At 40.5% G+C, this 19,648-nt stretch overlaps 1 protein-coding gene across 1 annotated transcript in view; it reads left to right on the top strand.

Moving 5' to 3' along the window:
- The window catches only part of LGR4 (leucine rich repeat containing G protein-coupled receptor 4), a 74,911-nt gene that overhangs the window by 24,721 nt on the left and 30,542 nt on the right, over positions 1-19,648 (top strand). The window contains exon 2 of the mRNA XM_054634689.2: positions 8,039-8,110. Within this exon, the coding sequence (XP_054490664.2) occupies positions 8,039-8,110 (72 nt within the window). The remainder of the gene's footprint in view (positions 1-8,038; positions 8,111-19,648) is intronic.

The following is a 19,648-nucleotide window of genomic DNA, read 5'->3' as shown; positions in this document are numbered from 1 at the left end:
TATTAATGTGACTTCATTTATTCTGTCCCTTCAGTAGTTTTATCACCATCCTGAAGGAACTGGCTAAATGGGAATGAAGATCTAAACCAGAGATGTAATTCAGTTCCTTCTCTCCCATGAGACTGGCTGCTGAGGGGTGTGATTTGGATGGAAATCACATTGGTTTTCATCATGTGAACATGTTCCTACAAGGAGCTGGGCACTGGATGTATTTCTTCAAGACTGTAGCATTGCAATACAACTTAATATTAGTTTCAGCTTGAGTTTGTCTGATTTCTTCTCTCCCCCTGCCTACTCGTCTTGGCTCCAGTGTCTCTGCCTCTCCCACTGCCACAACACCAGGAAGTTTTCTTGGTTAACACCTGGATAAAACTTGAAGTGCTGACCATTGCCATGCAGCTGTATAATGGGTCCTTTTTGTTTGTTTCTTTGTGGGGTTTTGGTTTTTATTTGTTTCTGATAACTGGTGAAAAGCCGTTGGTCTCGTGTGCTTAGAAAAATCTGTGTCACTTTGTCTTTATCCTCACCAGTGTGACTGTAATCAGGTCATGATCCATGTTATCAATGCTCCAAATGGGAAAGGATGGCTGATTGCTGCTGGGTACTTCCCAGCATCATGCTGAGGTGCATTTGCAATATCCTGGCTTATTTAATGTAGTTGCTAAAAATATGAACAGCCTCAGCTTTTCCTACTGCTGAAACTGGATCACGGGTACTACCTGGGGAATTTTATATAAGATTGAGACCTATTACCTAATGGTTTTGTACAAGTAGGTAGGAGGACTTTATTCAAATATAGATAGCTCTGCCTAAGTAATTTTCTGTGTGTTATAATTAAATAACTCAGTGGCAGACAGCCCAGACATTGGAAAAGACTGAATGGAGCCTACAGTATTACATGCTATTATCTATCAACAAACAGGTTAAGCTTGCTCAGAGGCAGCATTTTATAGGAATTTAAAGGTGCCTTGTTGAAACATGATCTTCTTTCCTTCAACCAACGCTCCCCTCTCTTTTTCTAGCTCCTTCCCTTTCTCTCTTCTTTTCTAAACTTGACAGAATCAAAAATCCAAAAAGTAGATAGCTATTAATAAAGTGCTGGGAAGCACAGGGATGTATTTTGATCTTATTTGTTTTAAATCGCCAATCTCAATTTGGTTTTGTTGAGATTTATTTTGCTTTTCTGTAGCTAGGTATTTCATGGTTTGGCTTAAGACCTTTTTTACAAAGCAGAGTGTTTTAGGCCATTAGCATGTAGTGCCTGGATGTGGTGGGAAGGTGTGTGTGCCCCCAGTTGGGTGCAGAGCCAGGTGTTGAGGGAGGAGAGTGTGAGCTAGGACAGAAAGTGTAACACTGGCATCTCCTGTGGGTTTTAGGAGACATGCCAGCACAACAGAGCTGTGCAGAAAGTTTCTTTGCACAGTTTCACAGCTGTGCACACATTTGGAGGAGATGCAGTTAGGAATGGTAGGTATTGTCTTGACAAAAAAAGATTGTTGCAGCTAAACGTCCCTCAGTTCACAGAGACTGGTGTTGTTTTCCTTTTCAATACCCATCAGTTATTTTGGGTCACTTGCCTTTATTCTGTGCTTATATCTTGGGCTAGTCTATCTATCATTTTGTTGTCCTCTCTGTCCTACAGGAAGTCTATACTTCCCATTTTGTTGTCTCTTTTTGCTGTTGCAGCTTTTCTTCTCAAGCCAGAATTACTGTCCCACTCCTCCCTGTCCATCACCTCTGGTCATCTGTTCTTTCCAGCCAGAGTCATGCTCAGGCAGTTGGTGTAAGAGACAAATCTAACAGGGCTCAGGCTCCTTTATGGCAGAGGCAGTGCTTCAGAATGACAGAGAAGGCTACCTGTGCCTGCAGGAGACACTGGGACATGCTGTGCAGTGCATCTAATGCTCTTTTGTCTGATGCACTTATGAAAGCTGGGATTGCAGCCACTATTTAAAGATGAGAGCTTCTGTTTGTAAAATATGAGAGAATCAGTAAGCTGCCGTCCAAGAGACAAAGTATTTCTGCTCATCCTGAAGTCTGGGGATGTTTGACCTTGGTTAGTGGTAAAATCCACAATCCTTGGCAGAAAAAAATAGATCCAGGTAACTAAAACCTCACATCAGGAACTGGAGTTCTTGCAGAAGGAGTTTAATAAAACGTTTAGGTGTGTTATGTTTTCTAGTGCAGTGCTGAAGTCTCCACTGCTGGTCAGTCTAAAAGTGATTCAATATCTGGCATTATGCAAGATGAGATTGTGTTTTTTACTATGTCCAGCAAAGCTGCTTTCCTTTTCCAAGGAAAATAGACACAACAGCTTTAAATGGGGAAACCCCAACAGTTTCATATTCACAAGAACACAGAAACCTCATTTGATGCCTATTTTCAGCAGAGGGAGGGTTTCATTGCTTCATTTTTTTACCAGTTAGTATAAGTATTTTTAATGACTTTAAAGTGTTTCTGTGTTAGGTGAAAGCAGGAAACTCTGCTAAACTCAGCTGGAAGTGAATATTCAGGTAGTTGTCAGAATAAACTGGAAGGATCTACCTGAGCAGGCTGGAGACAGCAAATGAGTGCTGGAGTACCTTGGCTTGACTTTGCACCTTTTGCCTGTAAAAATTAATCTTTGTGTTACCTGGGATGCTGAAAGAACATTCACAGCTACAAGCTACTATTTTAGTTAGTTTTATTCTTTTCTGTAGTACCTTCTTGGAAGAAGGACAAAGCTTCTGTTGGAGTGTAAGGAGCCTTATTTATCATTCAAAACTGCAGCCATGGCACTATAGGAGGGAGTGCAGCTGTGTTTATTTTCTGTGTTACATCTCTCCTCCCTGAAATGGACATTAACTGTAAATACAAGGCTGTGATTCATGTTATCCCCAGAGATTTAGCCTCTTGCTAAAGAGGTTACCACCTTTGGCAGCTCATATTTTAGTTTCAATGCCAGCTTCTTGGCCACCCTTTTAGTTTCAGTGCCAGCTTCTTTGCCCCATCATGCCCTTCAGTGTTTGCAGGAATGGGGCATCTGCCACCTCTGCCTTGTTAATGGTTGTCAGTGAGTGAAGAGTTAGCCTGGCTCTTCAGTACAGATAAATCCAGTTAATGGCTACCTGGTGAAAGGTGCAGGTCTGCCCATGGTTCTCCTTTTTCCTGATGAATCTGCAGTGTAAACCATGGTATTACCATTATCTTAACTCTCTTAGAGCTCTTGTGTCTGTTTTGCACTTCCTGGGGAAAAGGAACTTAGTAAAAATTTCAGCTTTTTAGCAAGGCATCATGATAAGCAGTCCATGAAGATTCATGTGATGAAGACAATCACAGTTGATATTTCTGTCTGTCCCAAGCATAAATGTGGGTCTGAGCTTAAAATAAAGGCAGAGGTGTAGTTTGCTGGGCTGACAGACCATACTGGGGACTTGTTGGAAGAACAAGTAAACTGTGACAAGCCTTTTAGATACAGAGTCTGAACTAGAGTTCACCAGGAAAATTTAGGGCAAACATATGGAGGTTTTGGTGTTTTATTTGTTGGGAGTTCTGTGTGTTTGGCGGCAATTCAAAGGTTTGCAGGTGTTGTGCTGCTTTTGGGGCACTTAGATCTGGATGTAGTAACCCAATCCATAGTAGGTTTTCCAGCCTAGCCCTGCTGGAAAGGGGCTTTAGGCAACTCCTGGAATGATCCTTCTGTTGTGCGATAGCATCACTGCCATGAACACTGCTGGGGCTTGGGATAGTACTATTCATGTTCTTTCATTCATTCTAAGGAACTTTTTTATATATTAGCACCCTAAATGATATCTAGGTTTATATTCCTGAGGGATTTTTAGTAGAGAAGCAGGTGGTGTATGACAGCTTCTCAGTGGAGACTTCTTTGACATGTCGAGGGACATACTAATATTTATCTTTATTAAATGGACACCCTTCTTGATACTGCATTTTTTTTAAAGTTTAGGAGTAGTAAAATGGCTATTTCAAAAATGCAAACAGTAACAACTTCGCAAGGGCTATTTTTGTTTTGGACTGTGGTTTTGGGGATTATTTGTCATTATTTTGTTATAGTATATTGTGCTCTGCCATTTTTGTTGCAATTCTTCTATTAATTATGTGTTATGAAGAGTATCTTCACAAATTAACTACGTAAACTTTATAGAGGCTAGTTATTAAGTAATCTAATTTTAGTGTCATGGGTGTTCCTAATATTGTTTGAAAATTCTTGGTCATGAACTACTTAATATTTTATTCCCAGTGTCTAGTGCTTGTGAACTCATTCTTTGAGGGGATTCCGTAGAGTTAAATGAAAAGAAAAAAAAAATTATATATATCAGCAAAGCTGCTTTTACATAGTATTCTTCATTAAACAAGAATTGTTTTAAGACTTGTATGATGATCATTAGGAGACTTTCAGAGCTGGTGCTTGGATATTGCTCAAAGTTTGCAAATCAGTGCTATAATGATTGACTTATTTATTTAGTAAGAATTAGTACCACATGTAATGAAGGCAAATGCAGTAACTTTGTAAAAATTTCAGCTTTTTAGCAAGGCATCATGATAAGCAGTCCCTGAAGATTCATGTGATAAAAGACAATAGCAGTTGATATTTCTGTCTGGATTTTTTACAAATTCAGCTTCACTGAAAATAGACTTCAGTAGAATTTGAGAATATTGATGATGGTTCTCATTATTAAAGCGATCTGTTTCATGCTTACATCCAAAGAATCTACTTCCCAAGTTAAAAATGTAGAGCCTAATCCTTGAAGCTACAGGGAAAAAGCATTTTTAGTTAATTTCAGATCCCAGAGAAAGCCAGAATTGCTTTGAATTTGGATGCAGCCATTCTGTGTGTCTGCATGGTTTCCATTGACTTTGTTTAGGATTGCATAGGGCACTTTTGAAACTGGGCATTTGTAGCTCTGGAGATTTCAAGACCATTGCTTTCTGGTGGGTGTTATTTCCTTGCCTCAGCTGTCAAAGAGCAACAAATGTGTGTGCATCCACAATCTTTGCCAAAGTGATGCATAAGCATTCACACAGTGCTTTCTGATGCCATATGCTGTTGACTTATTCCTACTCCCACTATTTATTGTGGTGCATGTGGCAGTAGGGTTTTATATCACCTGGACTGGTTTTTCAGAGATGGGATTTTCTTACACAGGTTACTGGTTCTTAAGATTAGGGTCTGCACTCTCTTCTTACTCTTCTGCCCTATTCATAAATGCTTCCCAGCTGATAACAAAAGTGGATTTGCAGTCTTCTAAAAAGGAGAGGACAGGCCTGGATGTGTGAATTGTGTGTGTTAATGAGAATTTGACAAATGAGTGAGAATAGATGTTGCAGTCTCCCAGGGAGCAGACAGATGACAGGTCATGTACCTGATACATTGATTTACTTTCCTGCACAAGAAGGAAAACATCTTCAACAGCAACATTTTACTGTGACCAGGCTGCTGCCAAGGCACAAAACACTGCTTAAAGCATGTGGGCTGTGGAGTCTGGGGATGAAGCATCTCAGTTCCCTCTGGAGCTTGGTGAAGGGGGCTTTTGTACCATGGTGGATTTGTTTTGGCTCTTATCACAGTTGGGTTTGGTTTGTGTGTGCTGAACCTTGTTTTGATGCTCTTGAGTTAGGTTAGTGTACTATTAGCAGCTGCTGAGGAGCAATCTCTTGGTTTATGCTGGGAAGTGAGAAATGAAGGTTTTGGACTACTATTTCATTAACACTGATTTTAGAGAAATGGCTGCCTCTAGATTTAGTGTAAGAGTGCAGTTTGACAGGAATGGCTGTCTCTGGATTTAGTATGAGCACAGTTTTAGAGGAATGGCTGTCTCTGGATTTAGTATAAGAGGGCAGTTTTAGAGGAATGGCTGTCTCTGGATTTAGTATAAGAGGGCAGTTTTAGAGGAATGGCTGTCTCTGGATTTAGTATAAGAGGGCAGTTTTAGAGGAATGGCTGTCTCTGGATTTAGTGTGAGCACAGTTTTAGAGGAATGGCTGTCTCTGGATTTAGTATAAGAGGGCAGTTTTAGAGGAATGGCTGTCTCTGGATTTAGTATAAGAGGGCAGTTTTAGAGGAATGGCTGTCTCTGGATTTAGTATAAGAGGGCAGTTTTAGAGGAATGGCTGTCTCTGGATTTAGTGTGAGCACAGTTTTAGAGGAATGGCTGTCTCTGGATTTAGTATAAGAGGGCAGTTTTAGAGGAATGGCTGTCTCTGGATTTAGTATAAGAGGGCAGTTTTAGAGGAATGGCTGTCTCTGGATTTAGTGTGAGCTCAGTTTTACAGGAATGGGTGCCTCTAGATTTAGTGTGAGCACAGTTTTGCAGGAATGGCTGTCTCTGGATTTAGCGTGAGCACAGTTTTACAGGAATGGCTGTCTCTGGATTTAGTGTGTGTGCAGTTTTTGAGCAATGGCTGTCTCAGGATTTAGTGTGAGTGCAGTTTTAGAGGAATGGCTGTCTCTGGATTTAGTATAAGAGGGCAGTTTTACAGGAATGGGTGCCTCTAGATTTAGTGTAAGAGTGCAGTTTTACAGAAATGGGTGTCTCTGGATTTATTGTGAGCGCAGTTTTACAGGAATGGCTGTCTCTGGATTTTGTATTAAGAGGGCAGTTTTAGAGGAATGGCTGTCTCTGGGTTTAGTGTAAGCACATTTTCACTGGAATGGCTGTCTCTGGATTTAGTGTAAGAGGGCAGTTTTAGAGGAATGGCTGTCTCTGGATTTAGTGCAAGCACATTTTCACAGGAATGGCTGTCTCTGGATTTAGCGTGAGCACATTTTCACAGGAATGGCTGTCTCTGGGTTTAGTGCAAGCACATTTTCCCAGGAATGGCTGTCTCTGGGTTTAGTGTAAGAGGGCAGTTTTCACGCTGGCAGCACCTGGGGGTCTCAGCTGTGCACAGGTGGTGTAGCAGATCAGCTGCCAGTCACTTGTTAATGTCAGCGAAGAGCTTCAGTGGTACTTGTTGGTCATTATTGAGATACAAGGAGAGTTTGGCTTTGTTTGTTGGTGTTTTATCTGCATTGTGTAGGGGTGGCATGTAGGCACTAGAGAACAACGGGGAAGACAGCAAGCAGGGAAGGCTCTACTGACAAGTGTTACTGAATTGCTTATTAACTACATACTGAAAAAACCCAAACCAGCAACCCAGTGGAAAGTAAGAACTTGGATTATGTCATAAATTGTTAGGCAGTTAATTATCAAACCAAATTGTTTTCATGCTGCTTTTATTCACATTGAGCAATAACTTGCTTTAGGAGTGGATAATCTGTGATCGTTGTGTAGGTGTGAAGTGAGGTGATGGCACCAAGTTTGCCACTTACTGCTGCTTTGTAAAGAAAAAAGCCGAGCAGGTCCGCATACCTATCGTGTAAGCACTTGCTGCCAGCTTCCCTCTGCTTATGGACTGAGAATGAAATCTGCTTAAAACTATTACCTCGAGGACTTTATAGGTTTTGTAGAAGGAAAACAAAAGAAAACAAAAAAAGACTGTGGTAGAGCTAGGACATGTTTCTGCTATTCTTGCCAGTTGTTCCAGAAGCGTTGTTTGCCAGAAGCTATTTATTAAGTCCTAATGCATGTATTATTTTTTTTAAAGACACTGTGGGATGAAAATTTGCGTGGTGGGTGGTCACAATATTTTTTTTTTTCATATGCTTGTGGTTTTAGAGTATTCTTAATCATCTGAGTTAAAACTGTATATAAGTGTAAGTTGGTAAAAATTAGTACTGTAGATAACAATACTGTAGAGCCTCTTCCATGCATGCCTTCCCTGTAGTTTCACAGTCATTATTTTTGTTTAGAGGTGTTGGAAAACATTATTTTGTCAACTTCCCATTTTATAGGTCTTTGCTGTAACCAGATTCTCAAATTACAGTGACTTGAAAGTGTAGCATGCAAATTTCTGGAAAGAGATAGTACTGTGTGATACTAGAGTAGGTTTTTTTCTGTTACTGTACTATCTGATGAGACTTTCTTTTTTGTATCCTTCTCATAGGGTGTAAAAATCCTTTCCTGGTTATTAATGCATCTGTATTTGTTCTTTCCAGAGATATCAGCATGAATAACATCACGAGACTACCAGAAGATGCCTTCAAGAACTTTCCCTACTTGGAAGAGCTGTAAGTATTCTACACATGTTCAAGTTTTGCTGCAACATCATATGGCTGTATAAAGTGGAAGGTGGGTGGAGAAACACTGTTAAGTTGAGCTGTGAACAGAAAAAGCAATTATACTTTGAAAATATAATCTTGTACGTGTTTGGAAACCAGGACAGTAAATGCTACTTACAAGGGACTTTTTATAGTGATTATTTTAATCATGGCTGGAGTGATGACACTAATTACAGTGTTATCCAAAGATAACACAAGAGTTGTGTAATTACCATTGTTTCTGAAGGAGCTACAGTATAGCTGTTGCATAAGTTCCATAAAATAGGTGTTGCTTCATTTACTGAGCAGCTGACTTCCATTGTCCTTGTTAGGCTGCAGATGCAATGCTCACAAGCCCATCCTGACCTACATCAGAAGTTCTGTGGTACAGGGCAATTGGAATAATTGTTGCTTCTTTTTTTTAATTTCTCTGGCAGAAATTTTTTTCCCACTTCCCACCTTCCTTTTGTCCTATTCTCATTTTACCTTTCTTTTTTTTATGTTTTACTTGTCTGATATTTGGATTTCTGAATCCTTGACCTCATGTGCTCAGTATTTTGCTGAAGTCCTAGCTAAGATGCCTTTGCAAAGCTGAAGCATGCTTTCAGCAGCATTGTCCTTAATTAGGTTGGGTTTCAGAGTCAGTACACAGGTTTGACATTCACTTACTGCTTTAAGTAGTGTTAGGTGACACGTGCTCTCTGTGTGCCTTAGAGTTTCCTTATCTGTGAAGAGAGGGTGAGGGTAATGGTTCAACCTGTGCAAGAGAGCTTTGAGAACTTCCTGTACTAAGCAACAGATAAGACAAAACCCCTGCAATTTGCTTTGCCTCTCCTATATTTTCAGTGACAAGGTAGGACTTTTTTTATTAAAGAGCATTTAAAGTACAAATTAAAGCTGTCTCTATTTGTGACTTTGGCAAGACTAGGACTGTGAATGCTGCTGCATTGAGAGGTTTTTCAGTAAATGACCTTAGGGAAAGAACAGTTTTCCTAAAGGCACCATCCTTATGAGGTAAGGAAGTGTTCTTCTGACTTCACCAAGAAGGAAACAAATAAAGAATGAAAACCATTTGTAGAGGGCAAAAGAACAAATGAACCCTGGAGCAAAACTGCAGATAAAGCCCTGAACCCTTTGACTCTGGTTATCTGTTATAACCAGTAGAACCACTGCACCTTACTGGAACAGAGATACTGAGAAATTGATAAGAGATGGATTGCTTTCTTCTGAAGAAAGATTTGGGTTCCTGAAGGCTGCTTCTTTGCCCTTCTCCCTCACTAGTTACTCTAATGAGGTGTTCCACCTCTCCTTAGAATTTTGGTCTGTCTTGCATCCTGATGACATAGCAGCTACCATTACCAATGCACTTAACTCCATTTTACCTGTTTTTTAAGTAGTTTAGATTCAGGTCAGCGCAACTGTGAAGTGCAGTTGAGTTGATTTATGCCAGATAAATTGGGTGTGATATCTCATATCTCATTTAATGTTTAACAGGTTCTGGTTTATTCCCTCTGATTTAAGGTATTGCTTGCATCTGTGATATAGGCAAGAATGCTATATGAAGAAAAATAGATTTTCAGATGGTGCTTTTGTGTAATTGACAGAATTTAAGAAAGGCTCTATAGCATGAGTAGTCAGCTGGAAAAAAAAAAGTGGCCTAGGAAGGCTTGGTTGGCTTCAGAATATATACTACAAACATTCCATGTGTGCTTTATAATATGTGCTTCTGTATGTCTGTATCTTTTGTTAGACTAGATCTGTAACCCCCTTTTTTGAATTTTAATTCTTTGTAGGCAGGTTTCACATGCGAAGTTGAAAAGCCCAAACAATTCTGTTTTTCCAACTTAGAGGACTGTGGGAGACTTCATTTTCTTTCCCCAATAAGTAATTAAGCAATAAAATCTAATGGGTGGGTGTTATTGTGTAACTTCATAAACCTTGGGGTGCGTCAGGAGATAAAGAGGAAAGGCAGAGCCTTCAGCCATCATCTGTTGTGTTTATTGCCTAAGAGCCATTTGCTACATGTACCTCATTGCTCCCCTAAATTCCAGGTTTTCAGTTTGAAAAAAAAATAGGCTAGCATTAAGCTCAGAATTACGTGTGAACACCAAGAAGCTTTAAATCATTCTTAGCATGCTTACTTGATGTGATGTGTTAAAGCAACTTCTGGGGAAAAAAGCCCCAAAACAAAAACCCAATTCCAGATTCCCTTGTTTCAGTTCAAGTTATTCTTAAATAGTAATATAATGAAGTAAGTTCAAACAAAACAGCTTTGCTCCTTAATAGAAATGACCAGCAGCAGATATGACAGTTTCTGCTTTGTTCTCCCTGTTCCCTTTTCTCTATGGGACAGGGTACAAAAATGTTTCATTCTTTATTTTTGCTGGTTATGAACAGGAGAAACTGAACTCTCATACTTCCTTTTATACAACCACAATTTTTCCTTTCTATGATTGTCACAGTTTCTTCCTGGCTTTTATTTGTAGCTGAACAGATCCGAATTCTGACTGCCAGGCCCTAGCAAAGTTGCTTTTTTAGCGCGCAAACCTGGGAGTTAGTGTCCATGCCAAAGAAAAGTGATTTAAAGGAATGACTTCAAGTGGTGTTGGAATGTGTGCTAAAAGTGACTTTTCATTGAGAAATTCTCCCAAGAATTACAGTGAAGAAAACAAAAATCCCACAAACTAATGGGAATGCAGTAGGTACCCACACCAGCATGCAGTTTAGTGGGTCTCCATCAAGGAGACAGCCCCAGACACCTTTACCTTCATACCATGCCACAGTCCTGCCACTGTCAAATGCTGTGTTCAATTCGCCCTTGGCAGAGTTGGCTAATTAATGTTGCAAAATAGTATCATAGAATTTAATGGAATGGAAATAGGAGACAATTAGAATGTATTATTTAGGCAACTGAGTTACATGTATGGAGAGGCTGAGATTAAAATGTTCAATAGGAGCCATTTGAAATGGGGGTTGTCATTTCTTCAGTGAAATTATTTGGTAGTCTGCAGAGGCTTCAGAGGATCATTTTCCAAATCCTGAAAAGAACACCAGTGGAAGAGCACCAGACTCGGAAAAGCTGGCTGCTCAGTTCAGAAGTACATTCTGCATCACTAAAGAAGAAGCAACTCGGGTGCTTCAATTATGCATCCCGGGCTGGTTTTTGATATTCTGGATTATCCAAGACACCTGCACCAGACTGACAGGTCTGACACAGATGGGAGGCCAGTGGGTGCTGTGAATGGCAGTTTTGGGGCCAGGTGGAAGAAGACATCTGAAACGGCACTAAATGGCCAAGTTAAGGCAACTGACTCCCCAGCAAAGAATCAAATTTGCAGGAAAAATCTGGGATTTTGTGACTTTGAGGTGATGTGCTATGGGAGCATTGCTCCCATCACAGGTCCAAGCCAAGGGGTTTTGCCTTGTTCAGGGGCAGGATGTGCATGTTGGGTTGGGTGCTCCATTCACAGCCCCGTTCACAGGCTCATCGTGCGTGTCCCCACGCTCGCCAGATGGCAGCAGGACTGAGCACTGTTTATAAATGTTACACAAATTCTCCCTGTCTGTGTAACTGATACCCATCTGGAAGTCATTTGCAAACTATTGGAATGGCAATGGTCAGAGTCAGGGAGAAGCAGACCACCAAGGGTTTTGCCTTAGCAGTTAATGATGTGTATTCTTCAGAAAATGCTAACATAAACATGCTGGAGCCTTAAACACGATATGGAAACTAAAAATTCTTGAAGAACTTGGCCGTGGTTTTCTAACCACACCTGAAGTATTTATAGAAAGCTAGAAGAGGAAAATATAACTAGATAATGCGGTGTTTTTAGAAAGTAGAAACTATTTTCTAATAGTGTGAATTTTTAACTAGAGTATCCAGGTTGTGTTATGATTTGATGGCCTTTTTAAAAGGGGACAGTCCCTTCCAATATGTAAAGTTGTCTAAAGTAGTTTGAAGGATTTTACACTTTATTTGTGAATGATCTGCTAGATTAATTAAAAAGGCAGTTTCTAATTGAAGAAGGCAAAATTAAAATGATTTTTATTCTTGGCCAGTTTTTTAGTCTGTCTTCAGAAACTTGAACCACTTCAATAATGCAAAAGTATCTTTGACTTAATGACCTTTTAAGCTTGTTTTGATTTCCACTCTTAAACCTTTAGAATGTTGTGATCTTGTTTGCCCTGGATTCGTGGGCAGGATTTAGATGATCAGCTTTTAGTTGTGTGGCTGCTGGTCTGTGTGGGAAGCAGAGGACTACAATCTGTTCCATGTCTGTCTGTGGGTTACTTGTGCCAGAAGGATGTGATTGTCCAAAGGGGACATGGGTAATTTCCCAGCCAGTCAGCCTTGGGCAGGGCCCTGACCTTCTCCTGCAGGGGTCAGGGAGCAGGGTTTGTTGTCCTCTCCACTCTTGGACTGTTGGGTACAGAATCCATATCACAGCCAGTAATGCTGCAAGGAGAGGAATCCTTCCTGAAAGCACCGACAGACACCAGGGCTCAGTCAACTTCCAGATGTGTACTGATACCAAGATCTGTTGTGTTTTTGTTTTTTGCTCATACATGATATGCACTAGGGTTATGCACTCCTGTGATGCTACCTTCAGATACTGTTTGTTTTATCAGGCAAGGGAAAAACGTTCTTATTTAATTGCTGGTTGAAAATAGTTGGGGAAATAAGTAATAGAAGGAAGAGTTAGCTCAGTAAAAGTCGTCTCTTTTCTGAAACACAATGCTAATCTGCTTTTTGAGAAATGAATAAACAGTGAACAAGAGACCACACACGTGCAACTAATTTTTGCAAGAAAATAAATAGTGCGACTGAGTATTTGCTTGACTATTTAATTATATCCATGTTGATTACAGCTCTTAAGAGGTCTTGCTTAAATATCTCCAGAGTCTCTGCTCATGGCTCTTAGTTGACAAAGTATATTTTAAGAACATAAGGAGTAATTAAAATGTATACTAGCAGTGAAAATGAGGTGGGTTTTTGCCATAAGGTTGTAATCAGGAAATATCTGTAAGGGAGATGTCTAGAGTTATTTTCCCTCTTGACTGCAGCTGAAGATGACCACCTGGCTGAAATGCCACAGCTGCTTATTTTTGTAGCATCTGTTTCAGTGTGTAATTTAGATGGTACCCTTCCTCCTAATTTCTCAGTCAGCACCAAATTGTATCATCCTTGGACAGGGAGAAGGGAGTATTGTGTCTTTTTTCTTACCTGGGTTTTATGAGTAAGACCTGTCTTGGAGCTATGCCAAGGCTGGGCTGTTAGTTTAAGCTGCTGTGTCTTTTCTCACCTGGCTGTGGAACACTTGGTGGAAAGGCTTGCCTTGTCCTTCAGTGCTAGGTCTTTCAAGAGCAGTATTTTCAAGGTAGTGTGTGAAATGTTGGTGAGATGGTGCCATTCTTTTCTCTTTCATGTATGTGAGACATCCTAAGCTTTATAGCTAGAAACTGGTGGTGAAGACTTGCTTTGAGTAGAAAAGGTAAAAATGAATGCTCGTGTTGTCCTGATGCCTTGTGTTAGCTCACATGTGATAACTAAAACTGTGGTTAAACATCCTCTTGTAAAACAGGCTGGCACAATTGGAGGCATTACTGCCCCATTGTGGAAACCCAGGGCACCAGGAATATTTCCCTGTCTGCTCTAGGATGCCCTGACCCCCAGGATAGCACTGACTCTGACCCTCATCCATGGAGAAAGTTTCCCAGACTTCAAGATAGACTGGAATCCACCAAAGTGTGAAATAGATTATAGAGAGCAGTGTAGGTTTATGACTTGGTGAGAAATTGAGGTTTTGAGGGTTTTAGTATGCTGTGGATGGAAGCAAGATGGAGGGCACAGGGTGTTGTCCTGGGTTTCTTCTTCATGCTTCTTCCTTCTTCTCCATGGGTTTGGGTGGCATTTTGTAATTGGGCAGAAAAGTCTGCATAGGGGGCTCTGTGGGATCAGTTATTGGGTTAAAAGGGAAAATAATCCAGGTGTCAGCTCTTAATTGGATAGTTTAGTCATAAAAGACCTTGGAACAAGAGATTGTTGGCCATCTTGTGCCTTCTAATGAAAAGCTGCTGAACTCAGAGTAGTGAGACTGTTTTACTGATAAGAAATAATAAACACTTGAGTCTGAACATGAATTACTGTCTCAAGTGCCTTCAGTCCAGACCCAGAGAAACCCACAACTGGAACCCCCATATCTGTCCATTGAGCCCCCAGCAGCAGAGTCTGAGGAACAGGCAGAGATCTTTCTCCAGCTGCTTTTTTGCAAAGGCAGCCCGTGTAGATAGCAGCTGTTGGTTCCTCAGCAAGAGCCCTATGACTCAGGGTTGGAAGCCAGTGAGTGCCCTTCATCGATCTACCAGCTCTGAGTCTTTGAACAGCTGCAGGAGGTGATTTCCTCAGTTGATCCAGCCTGAATTCCAAGAGGTAAAATGTTAATGAAATAAATGCAAGGGGTAGGTTTCTCGTGTGGTAGCAAGTTAAAAGCCTAACTTGACCAGCCTGCTCACATTAGGAGCGCTCGCTGCCTTGTGTGCACTGGAGCTTTACAAAGCCAGCAGCGTGTTGTAACTTGCACCTTCAAATTCTAGTCAAGACAAACCTTTAGGCAAAGACTCCCAAGTAGAATTAACCACAGTCAGCTAAGATATTTTTAAACATCACTTACTTGGTCTGCATTAAATGCTAAATGATGTTTCAAAACATGTTGGCCAACCTGTGTTTAATTAGTGTTTTCTTATCTCTGGGAGTCCTAAATCAATTTGGTTCTGGATGAGTTTTAATCATGCTGATACAAGAATATTTCTGTAGCTTAGAAGGTTCTTGCTCTGCTTGACAGCTGCATGTTTTTTCCTGTTTGTGGGGATAGATGCTAGTAGGTTGAGTAAATTCCATTGTTTTTTGGAAGATAAGGAAGTTCTTTCTTTCCAGTTTCTGTTTCTACATGTTAATTTCTGTAGTTGACATGGTTGTATATAAGGATCCCGAGACTGGTTATTCTGCTGCAAGTTCTTTTAGAGGACAACAAAACCTTTTCCTTGGCTGTAGTTGGTTTTTTTTGAGTTTCAGTGTTCTGCTCACATGCACACACGCAGCAGCTGGCTTAGCTGAATGGCCTGAAGGCTGAACTTTGCTGTGTTACACTTCAAGACCAGTCTTACAAGCCTTATTTATTATGCTGCCTGAGTTGCCAGGCTGGGCCTGTCTGAAGGTATAAACCAGATAAGAAACTTCTGGAGGCTGAGCAGTAACTTGAGAAGCTCTTAAGCTGTGTCTCTCCAAGTACACATCTCCAAATGGTGCTCGTGCCATGCAGTCCTGCCTGCTTCTCCTTTCAGTTTCAGAAACTGGAGTGTGGAACAAAAGCTGTGTGTGTGTGAGTGATCAGGTAGCCAGTTTGAGGCCAGGGTCTCAAGAGTCATCACATGAGCTCTGAAAACCTTAGACAAAAAAGGAGAAAAAAAAAATCCTGTGTGTTGAAGGTGAATGCCTTATCCTCTGAGAAAGTAACTGGGTATTTGCTGTCATCATAGTTTCATAGTAGGATGCTGTGTGTTGCCATGAGATGTGGTGATGCCATTCTTTAGCTCCTTTACTCCCCTCTGCTTGGATGTTTGTGTTCTTGTATTTTTTTGTTAGTACAGAGGTATTCCTGGCTAATTAGCCTTGGCAGATGTCCTGGCACAGAAATAGTGACCAGACTCATAAAGTTCTTTTTCCTGCCCTTCTTATATAAAATAAAATTCTAGAAGATTCTATTAAAATACTTGGTTTTATTTTCGCTGGAAAAAAGCTAACAGTCAACCAAAGCTGAATCAAAGAATCATACTGAAAATTACCACAATTTCTCTAAGGTCATTCATTGTGAATATGTCTGCAGAACCTGTGTCTTGCATGTACCCAATATGCATCTGAAGTGGTTAGAAAACCAGTAACAGAAGTTTTTAATTGCCAAATACACGTAGACTTTCCCATTTTGCAGTGTCACTTGCTAGATGCATGGTCATTCAAAGATCCCATGCCTGGATAGCCAGTCAATGCCAGGACAAGAGATAAGGCTGTATGAACAGACCAAAGCAACTCTGAGAATTTGCTATATCAGCAGCATTTTTTTCACCCTCTCTTGTCTGACCATTAACATATTTCATGATCTTGGAAACCTTCTGAACATCTGGATAGCTAAAATCACAAATCTGTAGTTAATGGAGTTGTTGCATCCCAGTTGATCAAACCCAAACATGGTGGTTTTCATCTCTGTCTCTGCTGTGCAGACCAGGTCAGTGAAATGCATTATTACCTGATGTTGAGATGGCTATCAAGAGAAAGGTCTATCTGGCCAATGGTAAAGCAAAGCAAAGTTACCACAACATAGTACAAGGTGTGCAAAGGCAAACAGGGAGAGGAGAATGTATTTTATAAAATATATTCTGCATTTTGCTTTGGAGGTGAGAGGTAACAAAATTGCTTTCTGCAACAACTCAGCATTTCTGCTGCACACTAGGTGTTAACCAGTTTTCTAGATACCATGGTATTGTTGCTTATATTTACAACAAATATGTCTATGTTAAAAAATTTATGCAAACTTCTGAGGTTTTTTGCTGCAGAATACTAATTGAGATTACAAAGACCACTTGTTCCAACAACTTGTAGTGTATAAGAATTGTTTTGTGTTACATTATTTCTTTTGGTGCATGTGTTGCAGTCTGTGGGTTCTGCTTCGAGGTCTTGCCCAAATACAGATACTGCTTGAAAATGAAAGGATAGAGCATATTTTGCATGGTTGTAAATGCTTCCTTTCCTGAACATTGTAATTTATTTTTCTGTTTTTGATAGTCCATGAAAAGCATTACCATAGAGCATATTTTGTCTTCTGTTGCTGACAATTTAGTCATAGAAGTTAGGAACAAGCTTTAGACTTTTTAATCAGTCCGTTTCGTTTACTCAGCTATTTTAGTTTCTTAGACCAAAATGCATTTTGAAAACAACCAATTATCTTAAAGCTCAGTAGAACTTTGAGAAAGCTGTGAATGCTGGAAAGGGAGAGATCATGACAAGAAGTGGAGTTGGTGCCTTTTCAGTGCTGTTGTAGTTACAGTTCTCTTTCTTCAGTCATGATGTGTTTTGGTGTAGTACTCACAATTTTATAAATAATGGTGGAGGTTGTGTAATACTAAAACTGCTGCAAGAAAAGGAGGAGGCAAACGCATTTGCTATTAGCAGCAGGGAAGTAAAGTATCCATTAAGTTTTGTTAAATTGGTGTGGAGGAACTTGGGGTAACCTGGAGGCAATAGATTGGCTTCCCAGCAATGCAGCAGGCTGCAGCTGACACACGTCCCCAAGGGGCTGTTTGCTGCTCCCAGATAAGCAAAGCCAGCTTTAGTCTGGAGATCCAGATTCCATTTCCCAGCTCCTCCTTTCTGCAGCTGCCCATCTGGGCTAGGAGCTGTCTGCAGAGGTGTGTGCCCTCACTGGGCAGGGCACCCAGCCCTGCACAAGGCATGCAGCAAAACCCTGTATTTTCCTGCAAATGACTGTATACCTCTCCTGTAGAGCTCTCAACCTTGATTAATAAATTATAGCATATAAATAGGCATCATCTGTTGAGAAAAACAGAACTCTGTTCCAAAGTGGCTGCAATTTTGGCACAGATGGAAACTGAAGCTCCTTCAGATTTGAGGAAACACTTGCTGGGTATCCTGGATTAAGGTATCTATGAGGCATTTCCAAAGATGACTTCTGTCGTGGGAGAACTTAAAGTAAAATCCAAGTTTGTATTTGGAAAACACAGAGAACCCAGAAAAAGTGGAAGGCATGTAAAGATAACAGAATAGTTCAATGTAAGACAGTACAAAAAGTACAGTTTCTGAAAGTACAGGTGGAGAAGCAATGCAATATTTTCAAATGGGATGAAAATAGGTAGCTAAAAGTTGGATAGCTAAAAGTAAATGTTGGCCAGGCCAAGGAGCAGTGATGGGTATGGAAGGCTCAGGCTTGACTAAACCTTGAACTAGGAGTCTTGGCTCTTAGCACAAATCAGCTAATGTAAAAAAAATAAATCAGGTATTTTATTATGACATGTCAGGGTTGCAGTCTCTGACACTCTTTGAATTTGTTCAGTGTAGCCATTATATTTTTCTCAGAGACAAGAGAGACAAAAGGTTAGGAACATACTACCAAGAGAGCAAAAGAAAAACCAACCCAAAATCCACAGCAAAAACATTTACTGCATGAGCATAAGACCTTCAGATGGATGGAAGGAGATGAAACCCTTTACTCAAGTATCCTTGGGTTCACTGCCATCTGGGATGCAGGACAGGGACAGAGGTTTCCAAGAGGTTTTATTGTGTCCTGTCATAAGAAGAGTGATGCTTTTAATTGTTACAGGCAAAAATGTATCCTTGGAACACCCTCCCTGACTTTTGGAGCCACACCAGTGATTAACTTGGCTTGGTTAACATGCAGCTGGGTTGCCAGACTCATAATTGCAAAAGTTTTAATTTCCCAAAGGAGAGAAAACTCTATTGGCTGCAGCTCAGTGCAAGGACCTAGGCTTGGTGTGTACTCTGGGAATGAGACACTATGGAAGGCTAGTCTTCAGCTACATTGCATCCTGATATCTGTAACAACAAAGTGTCCTCCACATCTGGAGATGATTTACTGGGTCACTAAAATAATGATTAAAGGATATTGCTCACCTCTGTATGACAGGCTTTGTTCTCTGTGTCCTGTTCTGTTATACTGCTATGTTGAAATTGAATCTGTAGATTTGAATTTGTTGAAATTTGCCATTAAAACACTCAATATTTATTTTTAAAGTAAAAATAGAAAACTACAACATTTAATGCTAAGCAGTTACAAGAAAGATACCTACTATGGCCATACATTACATCTGTGACTCCACTGGAGAAACCTCCAAGGTTTAACTCAGATGCACTAATTCCAGCTAGAATTAATAATAATAATAATAATAGCTGCAGTCTTTGGCAGAGTCTCCAAACAAGGGGAGCCAGGACAGAGTTAGCAGAGAAACTCATGGTCAGTGTGATACACATTTATACTTCAGATGGTGCCTGCTGCTGTGTCTGTGCCTTTAGAAGTAAGAAATAGCAAAGTTTTTTGTGGCCTTATAACATGCAGGGCACTTTACACTTGTCTGTTTAATTCAGTTTTTTAATGTCTTTGTGGGTGAATCTGTTTTGCAGCCCGCTGCCTTTTGGAGAAAGAGCTCTAATTAATAATGATGTGCTGTGGTTCAGTGGCAGCAGGTGGAATTCAGACGAGATATTTGTAACCATTTCCACTCAGAATGAGGGGAAGCATAGGCACTCAGCCCTTGGTAGTGTAAATGTGGGGCTGCCTTAAGGTACTGCTTTGTGACAGTGTGAAATTGTCCCACTGTAGAGCAGCAATTTCCAGGGCCGCTCTCGAGCAGGATAGTGAGCCTTGCTGCAAGGAGATGAAAGTTGTCTTTTCTGTTGTGCTAGAGTTTTGGCCTTGGTAAAAC

The sequence above is a fragment of the Agelaius phoeniceus genome, chromosome 6, assembly GCF_051311805.1.
Source record: "Agelaius phoeniceus isolate bAgePho1 chromosome 6, bAgePho1.hap1, whole genome shotgun sequence".
Classification (NCBI taxonomy): domain Eukaryota; kingdom Metazoa; phylum Chordata; class Aves; order Passeriformes; family Icteridae; genus Agelaius; species Agelaius phoeniceus.
This window is presented reverse-complemented; position numbering and strand designations above follow the sequence as displayed.